Here is a 14,541-nt window from a genome sequence, read left to right as displayed (position 1 = left end):
TGTACAAATGGATTAAACGTTTTTCTGAGGGAAGAAAAAGTGTCACTGATGAGGAACAGTCAAGGCAGCCAGTAACTAGCAGACCTGATGAAAACATTGCAAAAATCTGTCAAACTGTGTGTCAAAAATGTCAGCTGGTTGTAAGAAGCACAGTAGACCAAGTTGACCAAGACATCAATAGAGAAACAGGAATACCTTAACTGAAAATCTTGGCATTAGAAAAATGTGGCCCTTGCACCACAACAAAGCACCAGCTTACACAGCACTGTGTATGAGGAAATTTTTAGCCCATAAGCAAAAAACTATAATAAAACACCTCCCTATCCCCCAATGACTTTTTTCTTTACCTGAAAATAAAAGAAATATTGAAAGAAAGACATTTTGATGAATTTAGGACATCAAGGGTAATATGACAACAGCTTTGATGACTATTCCAGAAAGAGTTCCAAAATTGCTTGGAAGGGTGGTCTAAGCACTGACATCAGTGCATAGTTTCCCAAGGGGAGGACTTCAAAGGTGACCTTAGTGACATTCAGCAATGAGGTATGTAGCATTTTTCCTAGGAAGACTTCACAAACTTAATTGTCAAACCTCATATATATAATTTTTTGTGACGTCCTGTATCATATAAACCTTTGGAAACTAAGTTGAACTGATTATAATATAGAAAATATATAGTACTTTAACCCAATAAGCAGCTGTGTGCCAGATAATTAGTTTCAGAACTTCTGACTGGCAACGTCTTTGACTATTGACAGGCTGGCCTCGGGGCTCCAGACAAGTCCTGTGTTTGTACTATACATCTTGACTATGTGTGTTACAAAAATACTCTATTTGGTGAGACTCATTTTACACTTTGCCGGTTAAGTAAATAATTTTGTGTGAAAACCTAAATTAAATAGGATTATTTTTCTACTTTATGACATGCAGTCAAACATTCCTATAAATTGATGCCCAGGTTCTTCACTGCTCATCTGCCCCAAATAAGCCAATGAGAACACTGAAATTACTACATCTTACAAAAATTATTAAGAATTTGTAAAATGTAAGTCGTTTTCATCTTATATGTATGTGTATTATTTGATTAAATCATTATGACCCAGGACTCTGATGCCATGATTTTTAGGTATGGTTTTATAATGCCACAAAACATCTTCCGTCAAATTTAAAGGTAGAACAAGTTTATTGTCCTAAATCGCCTGGAAATAAAATTACTTTAAAATCATTTTTTAATAACATATGGTATGCAACACATTTATAAGCATCTCAAATCAAAGGAAAAATCGAAGTAACCCAACTACCAAACAAGCCTATAGGTATAAACAGGATACAAGTATTCTCCATACTAGTGTATAAGTTATTTTTGCTATTGTTTTAAATAACATTTATGGGCTCTCTTTAAAGTGTCTCACTCCAGTAAGTTTTTTCTTAAAACATTCCTAACAAAATTACCAGGGGGACATATTTTCAGATATTGCATATTTTCAAAACTAAAAGAATGCCTGTGTCACCAATGTCAGTGACTCAACACAACACATCACAATAAAACGGGAAGGAAAGAACTCAAGAGTTGCGTATTGTGATGTATGATTGGTCAAGGGAGATTTTAGTTTATGCCAGGGTTTCTTAAAATGTGGAGAAATAAAATTATAGCAAGTATTTTTATTTCTGCTTCTTAATGAATTCAGATTCCTGGGTGCCTCTTCAAGATCCCAGGAGCTTTGAACAGAATGTTGGATCAGCAATGTCCATTTCACAGGTGGTATTTCTGCATTGATTTTTCTGGCAGAAGTAAGATCAGCCATAAGCTAGAGAAATGGTCCAATTTTGTGAGGTACATCCACTCTCAAAACCAAGCTCTAGGCTAAGCCCCTAGCTCAGTGAGTAGGGCGCCAGCCACATACACTGAGGCTGGAGGGTTTGAGCCTGACCCAGGCCTGCTAAACAACAATGACAACTCCAACCAAAAAAACAGCCAGGCACTGTGGCAGGCAGCAGTAGCCCCAACTATTCCAGAGGCTGAGGAAAGACAATAGCTTAAGCCCAAGAGTTTGAGGTTGCTGTGAGCTGTGACACCACAGCACTCTACCCAGGGTGACATAGTGAGACTCTGTTTCAAAAAAAAAAAAAAACAAGCTCTATCACGATCAAAACTGTTGCATAAGGATGTGTCATATCCTGCTTTTAAGTAAAAGAGAATTTATTATCCATTTTTCTCCCTTCAATAATTTAAAGTGATAGCAAATGTTAAAAATGAACTACTCGTCTCTGCAATCCCAGTTAATGGGGATGTATGTAATATGCATTCAATAAAATACGAAGCATATAATTTTGTTGTTGGCATTTATGTATTTATTTATTTATTTATTTATTTTGGTGAAGAGAGCTGAAGCTTTTATAAGACAATGTTGCCATTATTCAAAATTCTTCAGTGCTGAACTAGCAGACGAGCATTAAACGGGGACAGGATAAATACCAGTGCAGGTTTATTTCTAACCATGTAGAAAGTTTTGCATGCATTCCCAACGCTATTATAATCACGTAGACTGAATCTTGGGAATTTTTAAATAAGTTAACAAATGAGAACAGCATCTACTGAAAACGGTTCATTTATTCTCCCTGGCTAATTGTCCTTTACATTCTAAGAGAGATGCCAGCGAACACACACTGTAAATGTAATTATTTTAGGAATCTTTGATGCAATCAATACGTTGCATGGCAGAGCATTATTATAAATTATACAGGGTCACGTCTAGGCAGTACGTAAAACTAAAGGCAAGGAAAGGAATTCCCGTGGCTCCAGCGATTTTATTTTGCTCTTCCACGTACTGCCTTTGCGAACATTTTTGGCAGAAACAAGAATCAAGATGAGTGTAGGACTTTGCGACCCCACACCGGTGATCTTCGGTTAAAACAAAAGACAGTACAATGTTACTTAAAGTTGGGCAGAAAAACTTAGAAATCTGGCAAATCATGTTATCCGAAACATGTCCTCCCTGGAGAACAGACCCATCTGACCACGCCTTTGTCCTCTCTCTGTGCAGGAGCATTAACTCGCATTTTTTTCCTCTCTCTCTCTCTCTGCAGTTCTCATTTGCTTCTCTTCAGTCGCAGAGAAGCTGCAGGGGCCTCTACGATCCCCACTGCACCCTCTTCCCCTGCCCGTGTCCGCCTCAGAGGCCAAGAACTGCAAACCCCCCACCACCACCACCACCTCCCCAACAGCTACAACTGCTGCTGCGAGGCGGGGCTCGGAGGGGCCACCGCGCCCCTCCCACGTGCTCTTGCCCAGAGTCAGCGCCCCCTGGACTGTAGGACCAGGCGAGAAAGGGACCGCGGGCGCCGGTCCCCGCCGGCCTCTGCCCCACCCCTGCTCGGCGCCCGGGCAACCCTCGGGACGCTCCGCCGGCGCCAGGTTTCAGTCTCCGGTTCTCATTTCTCTCATCCTCCCGCTCTTCTTTCTCCTACGGTATTTTCGTGATCAATTCTTTGATGGCGAGAGAGCTACACCTCTCCTTCCCATAAACTCGCGAGTGCTCGCTCTTTCAGAACCTCTCTTCGTCCCGTTCTCCCCCTAAGTCTGCCAGGGTCCGCTCCCTTTTCACCCAGAAACCGATGTCAGCCTCCCAGTTTGCCCTTTCGTTCAACACACCCGCACCTGCCGAAGCCTACTTCTTACCCGTTCAGCTTTTTTCCAGTTAGGCGAATTAAGTGCTAAGCACCTCCTCCACATTTTAGGGCACTACTACCGCCCACATTAAAAAGAAAAAAAAATCCAACACGCAAGATAGTGTGAATTCCAGAAAGTAAGTGTGAGTGTGCATCCGCGCTGCTCGCCGGTCTCAGCCCGCCAGGCGCCGGGCAATCCGACGGCCCCCACTCGCCCCGCCGGGCTGCAGCGGGGCCCTCCCGAGCTCACCTGTCCGCGCCCAGCTAACTGGCCCGGGTCCAGTCCACCTGGCCGGGACAGGGCGATGCCGGGAACTACGGGTGCCCGCTCCCGAGCGCCAGCTCTCCATCCCTCCTTCCCTGGGGAGTGCTCTGGTTTTGTTCCCACACCCCTTCCCACAAAGACCACGGGACCGTCCTCTTCCCCCGCGCCTTACCTCAAACAGGGGACCGATCTTGTTCTTCTCCAGGTAAGCCTGGATCCGGGTTTGCTGATGAGACGCCATGGAGAGCCGCCGGGGTCGCCGAGAGTGCGGGAAGACTGCACTGCCGTGCGCCTCCACGGGGGACAAGCCTCCTTTTGCTCGGACGGGGCCAGGACTGGAGCTGCAGAAAAGGGCTCGGTCGGCGCGGCCGGCTCGGCCCCGGGCGCGGGCGTGGGCGGCAGACCCGGGAGCCGCGCGCGTGGGGCGAGTGGGGGCGTGGGGAGCCCCGAGCCCGGGCGCGGCGCCGCCAACTCAGGCAACTCCCGGCCGAGGGCAGAACTCATTCATCGCGTCCTCCTCCGCACGCCCACCGCCGCCGCGCTCCGCAGGGCCGGGCTCCGAGGAAGAGTTGGAGGTTCCTTCCTCCTCGGGGCTGCGGCGGCGGGAACTGCGGGCGGGCGGCCCGACGCGGAGGTGCTACTCCGCCCAGAGCCGCGCGAGGGGCGCACGCGGAAGGGCCAGGGCCGTGGGGATCGAACTCGCCGCGGCCGTGTGCGCGAGCCCGCGTCTCCGTGAGCGCGCGCCCGTGTGCGCCCCTCTCCCGGGTTACGGGAACAAACGGCCCGGGCCTCCCCGGGGCTGCGCTCGCGCGCCAGCCGCTCCCTAGCGACAGCGCCTCCTTGAAAGCCAATGGTGAAGGTGCTTCTTTGAAAGTGCACATAAATCTGGTGCTTGTTGGCTGCTCTTTGGCAGCTACTACTGCAGTTCCGAAGGGGATTGTCTGAGCCGCTCCTCGACACCTTACCTCCTGCTGCTGCCTACGCTACCTCGGGGTCTGGGAGGGGCGGAGATGTCAGAAGGTGCGTGGGTCTGAGGATTTGCCGCCTGCCTTGAAATAATCTAGTTTGGCCTGGAGCAAGTCGACCGGCCAGTGCAGCTGAGAACCCGGCTGAAAACTCTAAAGCGCAGACATTGCAAAGCTGGAAGCAGCCTTTCAGCGTCTGGGAGAACAGAAAAAGCGAGCCAGCCCTCCCCTTCCAAGTTCGCCTTCCTAACCCACGCCTTAAATGACACCTGTATGCCTATAGCTGCGGGTCAGATCCTACACTATTCACTGAACGACGTTTCCTCTAGATACTTAGCGAGCTCGCAAATTTAGCCAATACCTTTCCCGTTCTGCAGGGATTTCCGGTTGCAGAAGGTTTACAGATAACACAGGTTTCCTCACAGAGCTCTCCTGTGAAATAAAACACTAAGGTCCCGACGACGGTTTCCCTGTCTTTAAACCATGATGTGCTGCCAAAATCAGATTTATGTTAATAAATGTGAATGTTGGGCGGCGCCTGTGGCTCAGTCGGTAAGGCGCCGGCCCCATATGCTGGGGGTGGCGGGTTCAAGCCCGGCCCCGGCTGAACTGCAACCAAAAAATAGCCGGGCGTTGCGGCGGGCGCCTGTAGTCCCAGCTGCTCGGGAGGCTGAGGCAAGAGAATCGCTTAAGCCCAGGAGTTGGAGGTTGCTGTGAGCTGTGTGAGGCCACGGCACTCTACTGAGGGCCATAAAGTGAAACTCTGTCTCTACAACAGACGTCTAGGGTTGTCACATGTTTTCTATTGTGGTTCAAAGGTGTACGTATATATTTTAAATATGTTCAGGAAAAATTAAATGTACAGAATGAATACCAACATTGCTATTTGCTAAAAGGTATGATGGAGAGTCATAAAGAAGGCGGTCTAAACAAGCTGATATTGAGACCCCAAATTAAAATATATTGGAGTCTCCAAAGGGGGGAATGAGAGAGGATACCCAGGAAGGGTAAGGTCTAGAAGAACAGGTCTTCTTAAGGAGACCACAAGGATACACCTGCAGGGTCCTCTCCACAGTGACTCTGCTCTTCAGAATTTGTAAACTCAACTTACTGGAACTTGGAAATTTCCAAGTTCTGTGAAATCTTGTAGTTCTGTAGGGGCGGTAATAGCATCTCCCACTTGATTCAAACTGGCCAATGAGAAGGGTAACTGTGAGGTGGAATTTTTTGACTGTCAATAAAAAGAGAAAGACCAAGACAGTCCGAGAGCTTGGCCATTTGGAATTCTTTTATGCCGTAAGCTCCCAGCTGGTGAATAAAACCCTTCCTCTTATTAAAAAAAAAAAAAAAAGAAGGCCGTCTATGACCCAGCTAAAATATCTAGTTTCATTGTTTGTGGGGTTTTCATTTGTATATTTGTTTGTCTGAGATACCGTCTCTCTCTGTTGCCCAGGTAAAGTGCAGTGGTGCCATCCTAGCTCACTGCAACCTCAAAATCCTGGGCTTGAGAGATTTTTCTGCTTCATCCTTCCTGGTAGCTGGGACTACAGACATGGGTCCCCTTGTGGCTGCCACACCCAGCTAATTTTAAATTTATTTATTTTTATTTATTTATTTATTTATAGAAAGGGGGATTTGACTTTGTTGCCCAGGCTGGCCTCAAGTGATGCTCCCACCTCAGCATCCCCACGTGCTAACATGTGAGTCATAACACTCAACAAAGCCTAGTATTTTTGATAGCACATACTACTAGAAAATTAGAATGTTACCTTACTGAAATTAAGAGACTTTGTCCTCTAAAAGACTGGAGGAGAATGCTTCTTTAAATCAGGTAATTGACAATCGCCATGCTCAGAGCATGGCACCTAGGGTCTTGAATAGAAGAGACAAAGCTTTATGTGGCAAAATATCTATTAAAGAGAGAATCATAAAAACATGCATGCCTCTTGATGTATGTTGAACAGTGAATATCAAAAATCAGATGTTTAAAATGCAGGAAATATTTTCAATGCTTTTCAAGGCCCACATCAAACAGCACCTCCTCCACAAAACATCCATTGGTTCTTTTCACTTATCCCCAAAGCTGACTTAATTACTACTGTAAATATTTATTACACAGTTTGCCCATGGCAGACATATTAGGACTGAGAATTCGGAGGTGAAAGGCTTTGTCTTTGTACTTCTGGGTTCAGACTGGTTGAGACAATATGTATGTATATAAATGGCATTAGAATGTGTTTTATATCTCTAAATATGCGCTGCCCTTTTAAATAGAGACATAAAACATACTTTAAATATACTGATAATGGAACAATTACTTGTGCCCAGGATCCTCTAGAAACACTTCATAAAGGAGATGGTATTTGAGTAAAATGTTGAAGAAAAACTAAAATTTTAAAGTTTTCTAGATGGAATTGGTATAGTGAAAATGGGGATAATGTTTCAGGCTTTGGCATTTAAAAAATAACATGTGTAAAAGCACAGGGGCATGCCACAGGCTGGTAGTTAGAGAGGTGTAGAGTGTTTATGGAGGATTATTATCATGAGAAGGTAAAAATATGTGCAGAGTTCAGCTCCCTGGAAGTCTTAAATGCCTTATTAAAGAATATAGACTTACATCTTATGGACAATGAGAAGTGACTATTTGGGTCACAAAATCATGACAGATAATGAGGGTCAGTGTCAGGACTGGGATGGGGGATGGAGAGGATGGGATGTATTCAAGACGTAGATGAGGACTAATGTGTTGATTAGTTATATGTAGGATTAAGTCATAAGAGGAAATCAAATTTGACACTCTGATTTCTGAAATGAAGAAGCTTAAGACACAACAAATTATTTGCTTAAGTCACCCAATGTATCCCTGGTAGGTTAGGTTTTAATTCAGGTTTTTCTAACTCTAAAGCTAACGCTATTCCCACCTCTACCCTATAACCTGGAAGTTAGTCTTGAGTTGAGTCTATACACATTACCATTCCTTCATGGGGAGAGCTATGTCTCATCTCCTGGATCATAGCAAACCCTTCATAAATTACAGTTAATTGAGTGAATTAAATTCTAGTAGATCGGGTGCTCTTTTGGCCTAGTGGGCAGGGCGCCGGCCCCATATACCGAGGGTAGCAGGTTCAAACCCAGCCCCAGCCAAACTGCAACAAAAAAACAGCCGGGCGTTTGTGGCGGGCGCCTATAGTCCCAGCTACTGGGGAGGCTGAGGCAGGAGAATCGCTTAAGCCCAGGAGTTGGAGGTTGCTGTGAGCTGTGACGCCACAACACTCTACCAAGGGGGACATAGTGAGACTCCGTCTCTACAAAAAATGAATAAGTAAATAAATAAATAAATTCTAGTAGATCAATTCAATTCAGCTATGCCTATGACTCATAGCATTTATACTGTTTTGTTTCATTTAGTTAACCACAGGTATGTTTTGGTCCTTCTTTTAAACTGCAAACTCTAAAATCACAAATGTATCTTAAAATTTTCTTATACTTTATAGCATGAAACATAGTATATTTTCATATAGTGCATTCTTCATAAACATCTTTAAGATCCTGTTGCTGCATGTCCTAAGACTTTCTATGATTTAGTTCCTTTAAGACTGGCTGAAAAGTAACAGTTGTCTTGGATTGAATTTAACAACTTTCTTCTGCCCACACAACGTGGTACCTTTATGATCCTTGCCCTGTTTGGGGCTTGGGTACAGTAGGAAAAGGCAATTTTCAGTAAAACTATTTTGACCTCATTGTGTTATAAGAGGACCTGTCAGCATAATTTACAAGTATACAGAATCCATTTACAGAATGTACTAAAGGCCTTGTTCACCATCATTTATAAAACATCTTATACAGTTCCTAAAATAAATGAATTTTGGTGAGACTTGAGAAAACAAAGGTAAAAGTCCAATCGACACAATTAGGCAATAATAACAATGTAATCCCTTGAGATTAACGAAATATCGAATTCAAAGAGGAGAAGTTCTTTCTTTTTTTTTTTTTTTTTGAGACAGAGTCTCCAGCTGAAGCCCTGGGTACAGTGCTGTGGCATCACAGCTCACAGCAACCTCAAATTCTTGTGCTTAAGTGATTTTCTTGCCTCCACCTCCCAACTAGCCGGGACTTCAGGTGCCCGCCACAACACCCGGCTATTTTTTGGTTGTAGTCATCACTGCTGTTTGGCAGGCCGGGGCTGGATTCGAACCCGCCAGCTCTGATGTACGTGGCTGGCACCCTAGCTGCTGAGCTATAGGCTCCGAGCCTCAAAGAGGAGAAGTTTTATATGTGTTTCTTATATTTAGTCTTCTAGCCCTGAAGCCTACTTGTCCCCTTCCTGAATCTCTTTCACCCTGACACTTTATTACAAACAAGGACAAATGTCTTTCCAAGAATCAGCACATCTGAGTCATCTGGTCATTAAAGGGAGGTGAACGCAGAGAGTTAGTTTTCTTCATTTCTTCTTGAAATGCTTCTCACAACTAATGCAAATGAGCACAAACATAGCATTCGCTATGCCCTAAGGACTGGTCCAGCACTTTCTACACTGCCCGAACTCCATTAATCCTCTAAACAATGTCATGAAGTGGGTGCCACTGTCCCCCATTTGTCAGATGAGGAAACTGAAGTATTTGGAAGGTAAGTAGCTTGCCCAAGGTCCTAGCTACTGAACAGCAAGCATCTATCATGTGAGCCCCAGTGGTGCACTGCATATCCAACACCCTGACTACCCAGGTTCTGGGAGTACCACTTCCCTTTGCTTTGAATACGCTCTAACCCAAAGGCATCAGATGACTAACGTGACTGGGGAACATGCTGACGTGGGACGGGATGCAACCTGGAGGGGAGATACCAGGGTAGTTTTCTGCCTTCTTACTAAATGAATACATCGTCTCATGCGAGTTTGAAGAATGGCTAATCAGTCCCATTGGGACTAACTGATTCTAACTGTGCTGAAAACATCAGCTTACTGGACCCACTAAACAGAGCACCCAAATGATGCTGCCAGCTTGTGAAATCCTCCCATTCATCCTTCTCAGGGGACATTTCTATCTTTTTTAATTTCCATGTTTCAGTACACAGGTTAGGTTTTAATATTTAATTTTTAATATGTGGGGTATATGTAAGAAATCTAAAATAGTTTATGTTGATAAATTTCTATAACATTTATTTGCATGAAATCATGAATCATTTAAAGGAAATCTACGGCTATCAGACCGTATAGATACACTTGCTATTATCTATAAAGGCCATTAACCCTGATAGGCTTTTTGCTTATAATTTCCAAAAAAAAATGTATCTTTATTTTTTATTCTAATAACTAAGAATCTGTGTTAGGAAGGAGAAAAAACCTTAACCAATGAAAACGGTTATAGGGTACGGTGACATGACACTGAATTTATTGAAAGGAAAGAGAAAATAAGAGCAGCTAAGCAAACGAAAGATGGTGTGGTAAGGCAAAACAGTTGCACTTGGTGTGCACCCTGGGGAATCAGGCACTCTGCCTAGGACAAGATGTGCTGTTGCTCTAGTCTAACAACCAATAAATAAGCAACATGGGACCTATTTCTCAGATATGCATCCCTGTAAATGCCAGCTAACAATCACTCATGATGAAGCCCATCACGCCAACCCCAACACTAAGATTTAAAGGTACTTTTAACAGAATTCGTGGAGCCATCATTGCCTAGAAAGAATTTAAATTTAAAAGTAAAATAAAAGCATGATTTGGCTCTCTGCAAAAATACCCTGGGTACTATAGTACTCAAGATTGTCAGCAAATTCTCTTCTTTTAAAGCACATGCTGGCTCATTCCCTATGTATTCCCCAACTCTCAGCTGGTTTTGGTCCTGGGCGACAGAGACAGAATTTTGTGATGTATAAGGATAAACAAACTTTTCACAAATATCCAGAGAATCATACTAACCTATTTCATATGCTGATCATACTAACATAAGATGGAATGGTAAAACGCAGCAACTAAACTCACTCGTGTCTGGAAGGATTAGAAAACCAAAAATTCAATGAATAAATGAATTAAAGAAAGAATGAATAAATAAAATACTGCCAATTCATCGGGTAACTCTGAGACCCATCCAATAATCAGATTCTCGGTCATTTATGTTTAAATTCCCTTTTTGCATATAATAAAGTCTAATTTTGTTTAATAAAACAATCTTCTAAGTATTTCTGAAGTACTTAAATAGAGTGAGTATTTTGGACTGGGCACGGTGGCTCACTCCTGTAATCCCAGCACTGGGATTACAGCACCTGCCACTGGAGGCCACGGCAGGTGGGTCGCCTGAGCTCAGGAGTTTGAGACCAGCCTGAGCAAGAGCAAGACCCTGTCTCTAAATAAATAACCTGGTATTGTAGTGGACACCTGTAGTCCCAGCTGCTTAGGAGGCTGAGGCAAGAGGATCATTTGAGCCCAGGAGTTTGAGGTTGCTGTGAGCTATGATCCCATGGCAATCTACCAAAAAAAAAATATATATATATGCATATATATATACTCACTATATATGGTGAGTATTTCAATAAAATTACAGCATTGATTTGCCTTTATGTGTTCTCTCTTCTTCAATTTGTTATTTTTCCTTCTGTTGCACTTTCTTTTTTCTGTTATTTTTTTTCTAAAGAAGAAAAAGAATTATAAATATTCAGTAAACCTTATTCATCTTTCAGCCTGGGACTAAAACATTTGTACACAGTTGTCAGTGAAAACTAATCGAGTAGAATTGATACAAATGTTTTTTGCACAACCACTTTCTAAAACATATTCTAAGATCTCTTTGTCTGTAAATGTCCTTGATACTTCATAACCATGGCACGTTATTGTATTAAATCATTGCCAACAAACACCAAATTTCATCTATCTCATGATAATTATTCTTTACTCTGAACGTATACATACTCAATTTGCCAAAAATAGTATCAGAAGAAAAACGTGATAGCGTGAGACCCCCATCTCAAAAAAACAAAAGAATTGCTTTTTCTTTTCTTTTCATTATCTTTAATAAAATGACACTATATCAAAGACTTGTCTTTAAAAAAGGAATGCCAGTAAGGATATTTCGGAATTCCAACAAGGAACAAGGGAAGTTGGACAATTTTTCTACCTGTCACTGATAACTTCAAACCAGCGTCTCTCCAGTGAGAAATTAAAATTAGTCAGCAATAGCATGTTGGCACCTCGTGAAACAAAATGTGCTCTCTGCTTCCCAGAATAAATTGTCTGTCTGTATATTTGTTCTGTACTTGTACTGAAACCTACACATTTAAGTGCCCTTTGACATTTTTATCTCCCTTGGAGTGTAATTTTCTCAAAGGCAGTTCAACGGGCTTTTGTGTCCAACCTGAGATTGAATTATGAATCAACTACTTGCCAACAACTATGTGGCCCATGATAGTTCATCATTACCACACTGCATTCTACCAGACGAGAAAACTGAGGTCAACAGCTATTCAGTCACACACCAGACTAGAGGGTAGAGAGGGCAAAATTCAAATCCAAGTGTGGCCGATTCCAAAGCATGTCTTCTTTGATTTTATTACCCAAGCCCAATTTCATGACACTTGTTAAAAATAGGCTGACTTTCCTCAGGACTACTGAGATAGGTATGGGGATTACACTGTGGGGTTTCACAATAAGAAGCAGAGCTTGGGCTCAACTACAAATAGTGCAAGGGAAAGTGGGAATTCATAGCCAAAGATCACAATGGCGGTCGTTGGAAAAAACAGTGCTAAGGGGAAACCTCAAAACTAGGGGGCATTGTGACCAAACCAACTTAGCAGGATTCTTGCTGAAATGTGAGGTGCAAAGATGAACAAAGAAGTGCAAATGTTGAAGCAGAGTTGGAAAGCGGATTCAGCAGAGTTGGAAAGCGGATTCAGCAGAGTTGGAAAGCGGATTCAGCAGAGTTGGAAAGCGGATTCAGCGGAGTTGGAAAGCGGATTCAGCAGAGTTGGAAAGCGGATTCAGCAGAGCTGTGTCCGGGGTCCCGCCCTGAGAGCAGCGTCCCCTGAGACCTGTGGAAACTAGAGAGGATGGAAGAAATATAGAGTTAGAAGCGACGGTAAAGAAAGACAAGAGACATAGAGTAGAAGTAAAAGTGGGAGCTCAGGGGTCCATTGCCCATTGTGGGATTCCGGCAATGGCCCAAGAGTGTTTGCTCCAGTCTGATTTTATTGAAGTCTATTTGCCCAGGGGGTAAGATAAGGGAGGGAACAAAGAGGGCAGAAGTTTCTGGGATTGATCATGTCAGCTCCTTCAAGAATCTGAAATCTGAGCCATGCATTGAGAGAGCCTCCTGCTTGAGGTCACACACACAGATTTCTAGGGAGGTGTTAAACTCCGCTAGTTCTCTGTGGATTAAAAACACCACCAGCACTAATCTCTCATCTGAGGGATTGTGGGAGGGAGGCATTTTCCTCCCACCACCAACACAGAGGATTTTCCTCTGCAATAGGGCATATAAGCTCTTCTGCCCATATCTCAGAGCTGGAGCTACTTACTCCCTTGGTCTCTAACCCCAGGCAAATGCAAATCTCCACAATGGGTATCTGCTTTGCCTGTTTAACGGGCAGGAAACACCCTAGAAGATGTATCTTTTCTAGAGCATTGTCATAGCCTCTTCTATGACCATTATGCTCCTCAGAATGCTCACAGACCAGCAGGGTGTTTGTAAACTGTATCCCCCAAAAGGCTGGAATTTCAGAAAAGGCAAGAAGCTTGCTAGCAATGGCTAGTTTAAATGCAAACTAGCTGACTTTTCTTGGTTCCAACTCACTCAGCTGACTTTTTAGTTTCCCTCTTTTTCTGGGGTTGCGTTCCTTTGCCAAGCATGGGGTCTTAGGTCACCATTCTCCCAGCAAGCCTGCTAAAGAATTGTCAAGAAAAAGAAATTAGCATAAAACAACCTTCCTAGGCCCAGTTTAAAACAATATATTCTCTTCTTATATATACTTAAGAAGATCATTTACTCTCTGATATTGATGAATTGATATACAATGTGTATGAATTATCCAAAAGTAACTAAAAAGAGTTTGGGGAGGGGTTAATGAAGATTTTTTTTTTTGTCCAGCCAAAACTTCCAAGCTGTAATGCCTATCTGATTGTTGGTAATCCTACAGATGTTGGTGCATATTCTGCAAAGAAGCGGCTTTACCCTTCGATGAGAAACTGTCGTAAGTTTCCATACTGTTAATTCTCAAGATGGCGATCCAGGCTCAGACCAGTCTGAGCACTCCTTTCAGCTCCTGGAAGAGGAGAGCCAGGGCTGCACTTTCCTTCCCTTTCTTTCTTGTGGCTACTGGTCCCCATTTCCTTTCTCTCCCTTTTAGCTCTTCTCAGGCAATGGCTGTAGGGCAGTGTGCAGTTAGCCACAACTCCTTCTCTCTGTACTGCTCCTCAAGGAAAATATGCAAGCTCTTTTATTTTACTACCTTGCCACCAATCACAGGAAAGAAAAGATCTGGGAGAAACACAGGCTTAAAATGACATCTTACCACTTCTAGTCAACGTCTCAGGCAGAGAGATTCTAGCCAGGACAATTAAACAAGAAAAGGACAAGAAGAAAGGAAGAAGTAAATCTGCCTCTATTTGCAAATTATATAATCATGTATATATAAAATTCTAAGGAATCCACAAAAAGA

General features: G+C 43.3%; 1 protein-coding gene across 1 annotated transcript in view; it reads right to left on the bottom strand.

Moving 5' to 3' along the window:
- C13H8orf34 (chromosome 13 C8orf34 homolog) overlaps positions 1-4,438 on the bottom strand; it is a 408,836-nt gene extending 404,398 nt beyond the window's left edge. The window contains 4 exon segments of the mRNA XM_053559485.1: positions 4,107-4,194; positions 4,196-4,259; positions 4,262-4,384; positions 4,387-4,438. Of these exon segments, the coding sequence (XP_053415460.1) occupies positions 4,107-4,194; positions 4,196-4,259; positions 4,262-4,384; positions 4,387-4,438 (327 nt within the window).
- Positions 4,439-14,541: the final 10,103 nt, after the last annotated feature.

This window comes from Nycticebus coucang, chromosome 13 (genome assembly GCF_027406575.1).
Source record: "Nycticebus coucang isolate mNycCou1 chromosome 13, mNycCou1.pri, whole genome shotgun sequence".
Taxonomy (NCBI): domain Eukaryota; kingdom Metazoa; phylum Chordata; class Mammalia; order Primates; family Lorisidae; genus Nycticebus; species Nycticebus coucang.
This window is presented reverse-complemented; position numbering and strand designations above follow the sequence as displayed.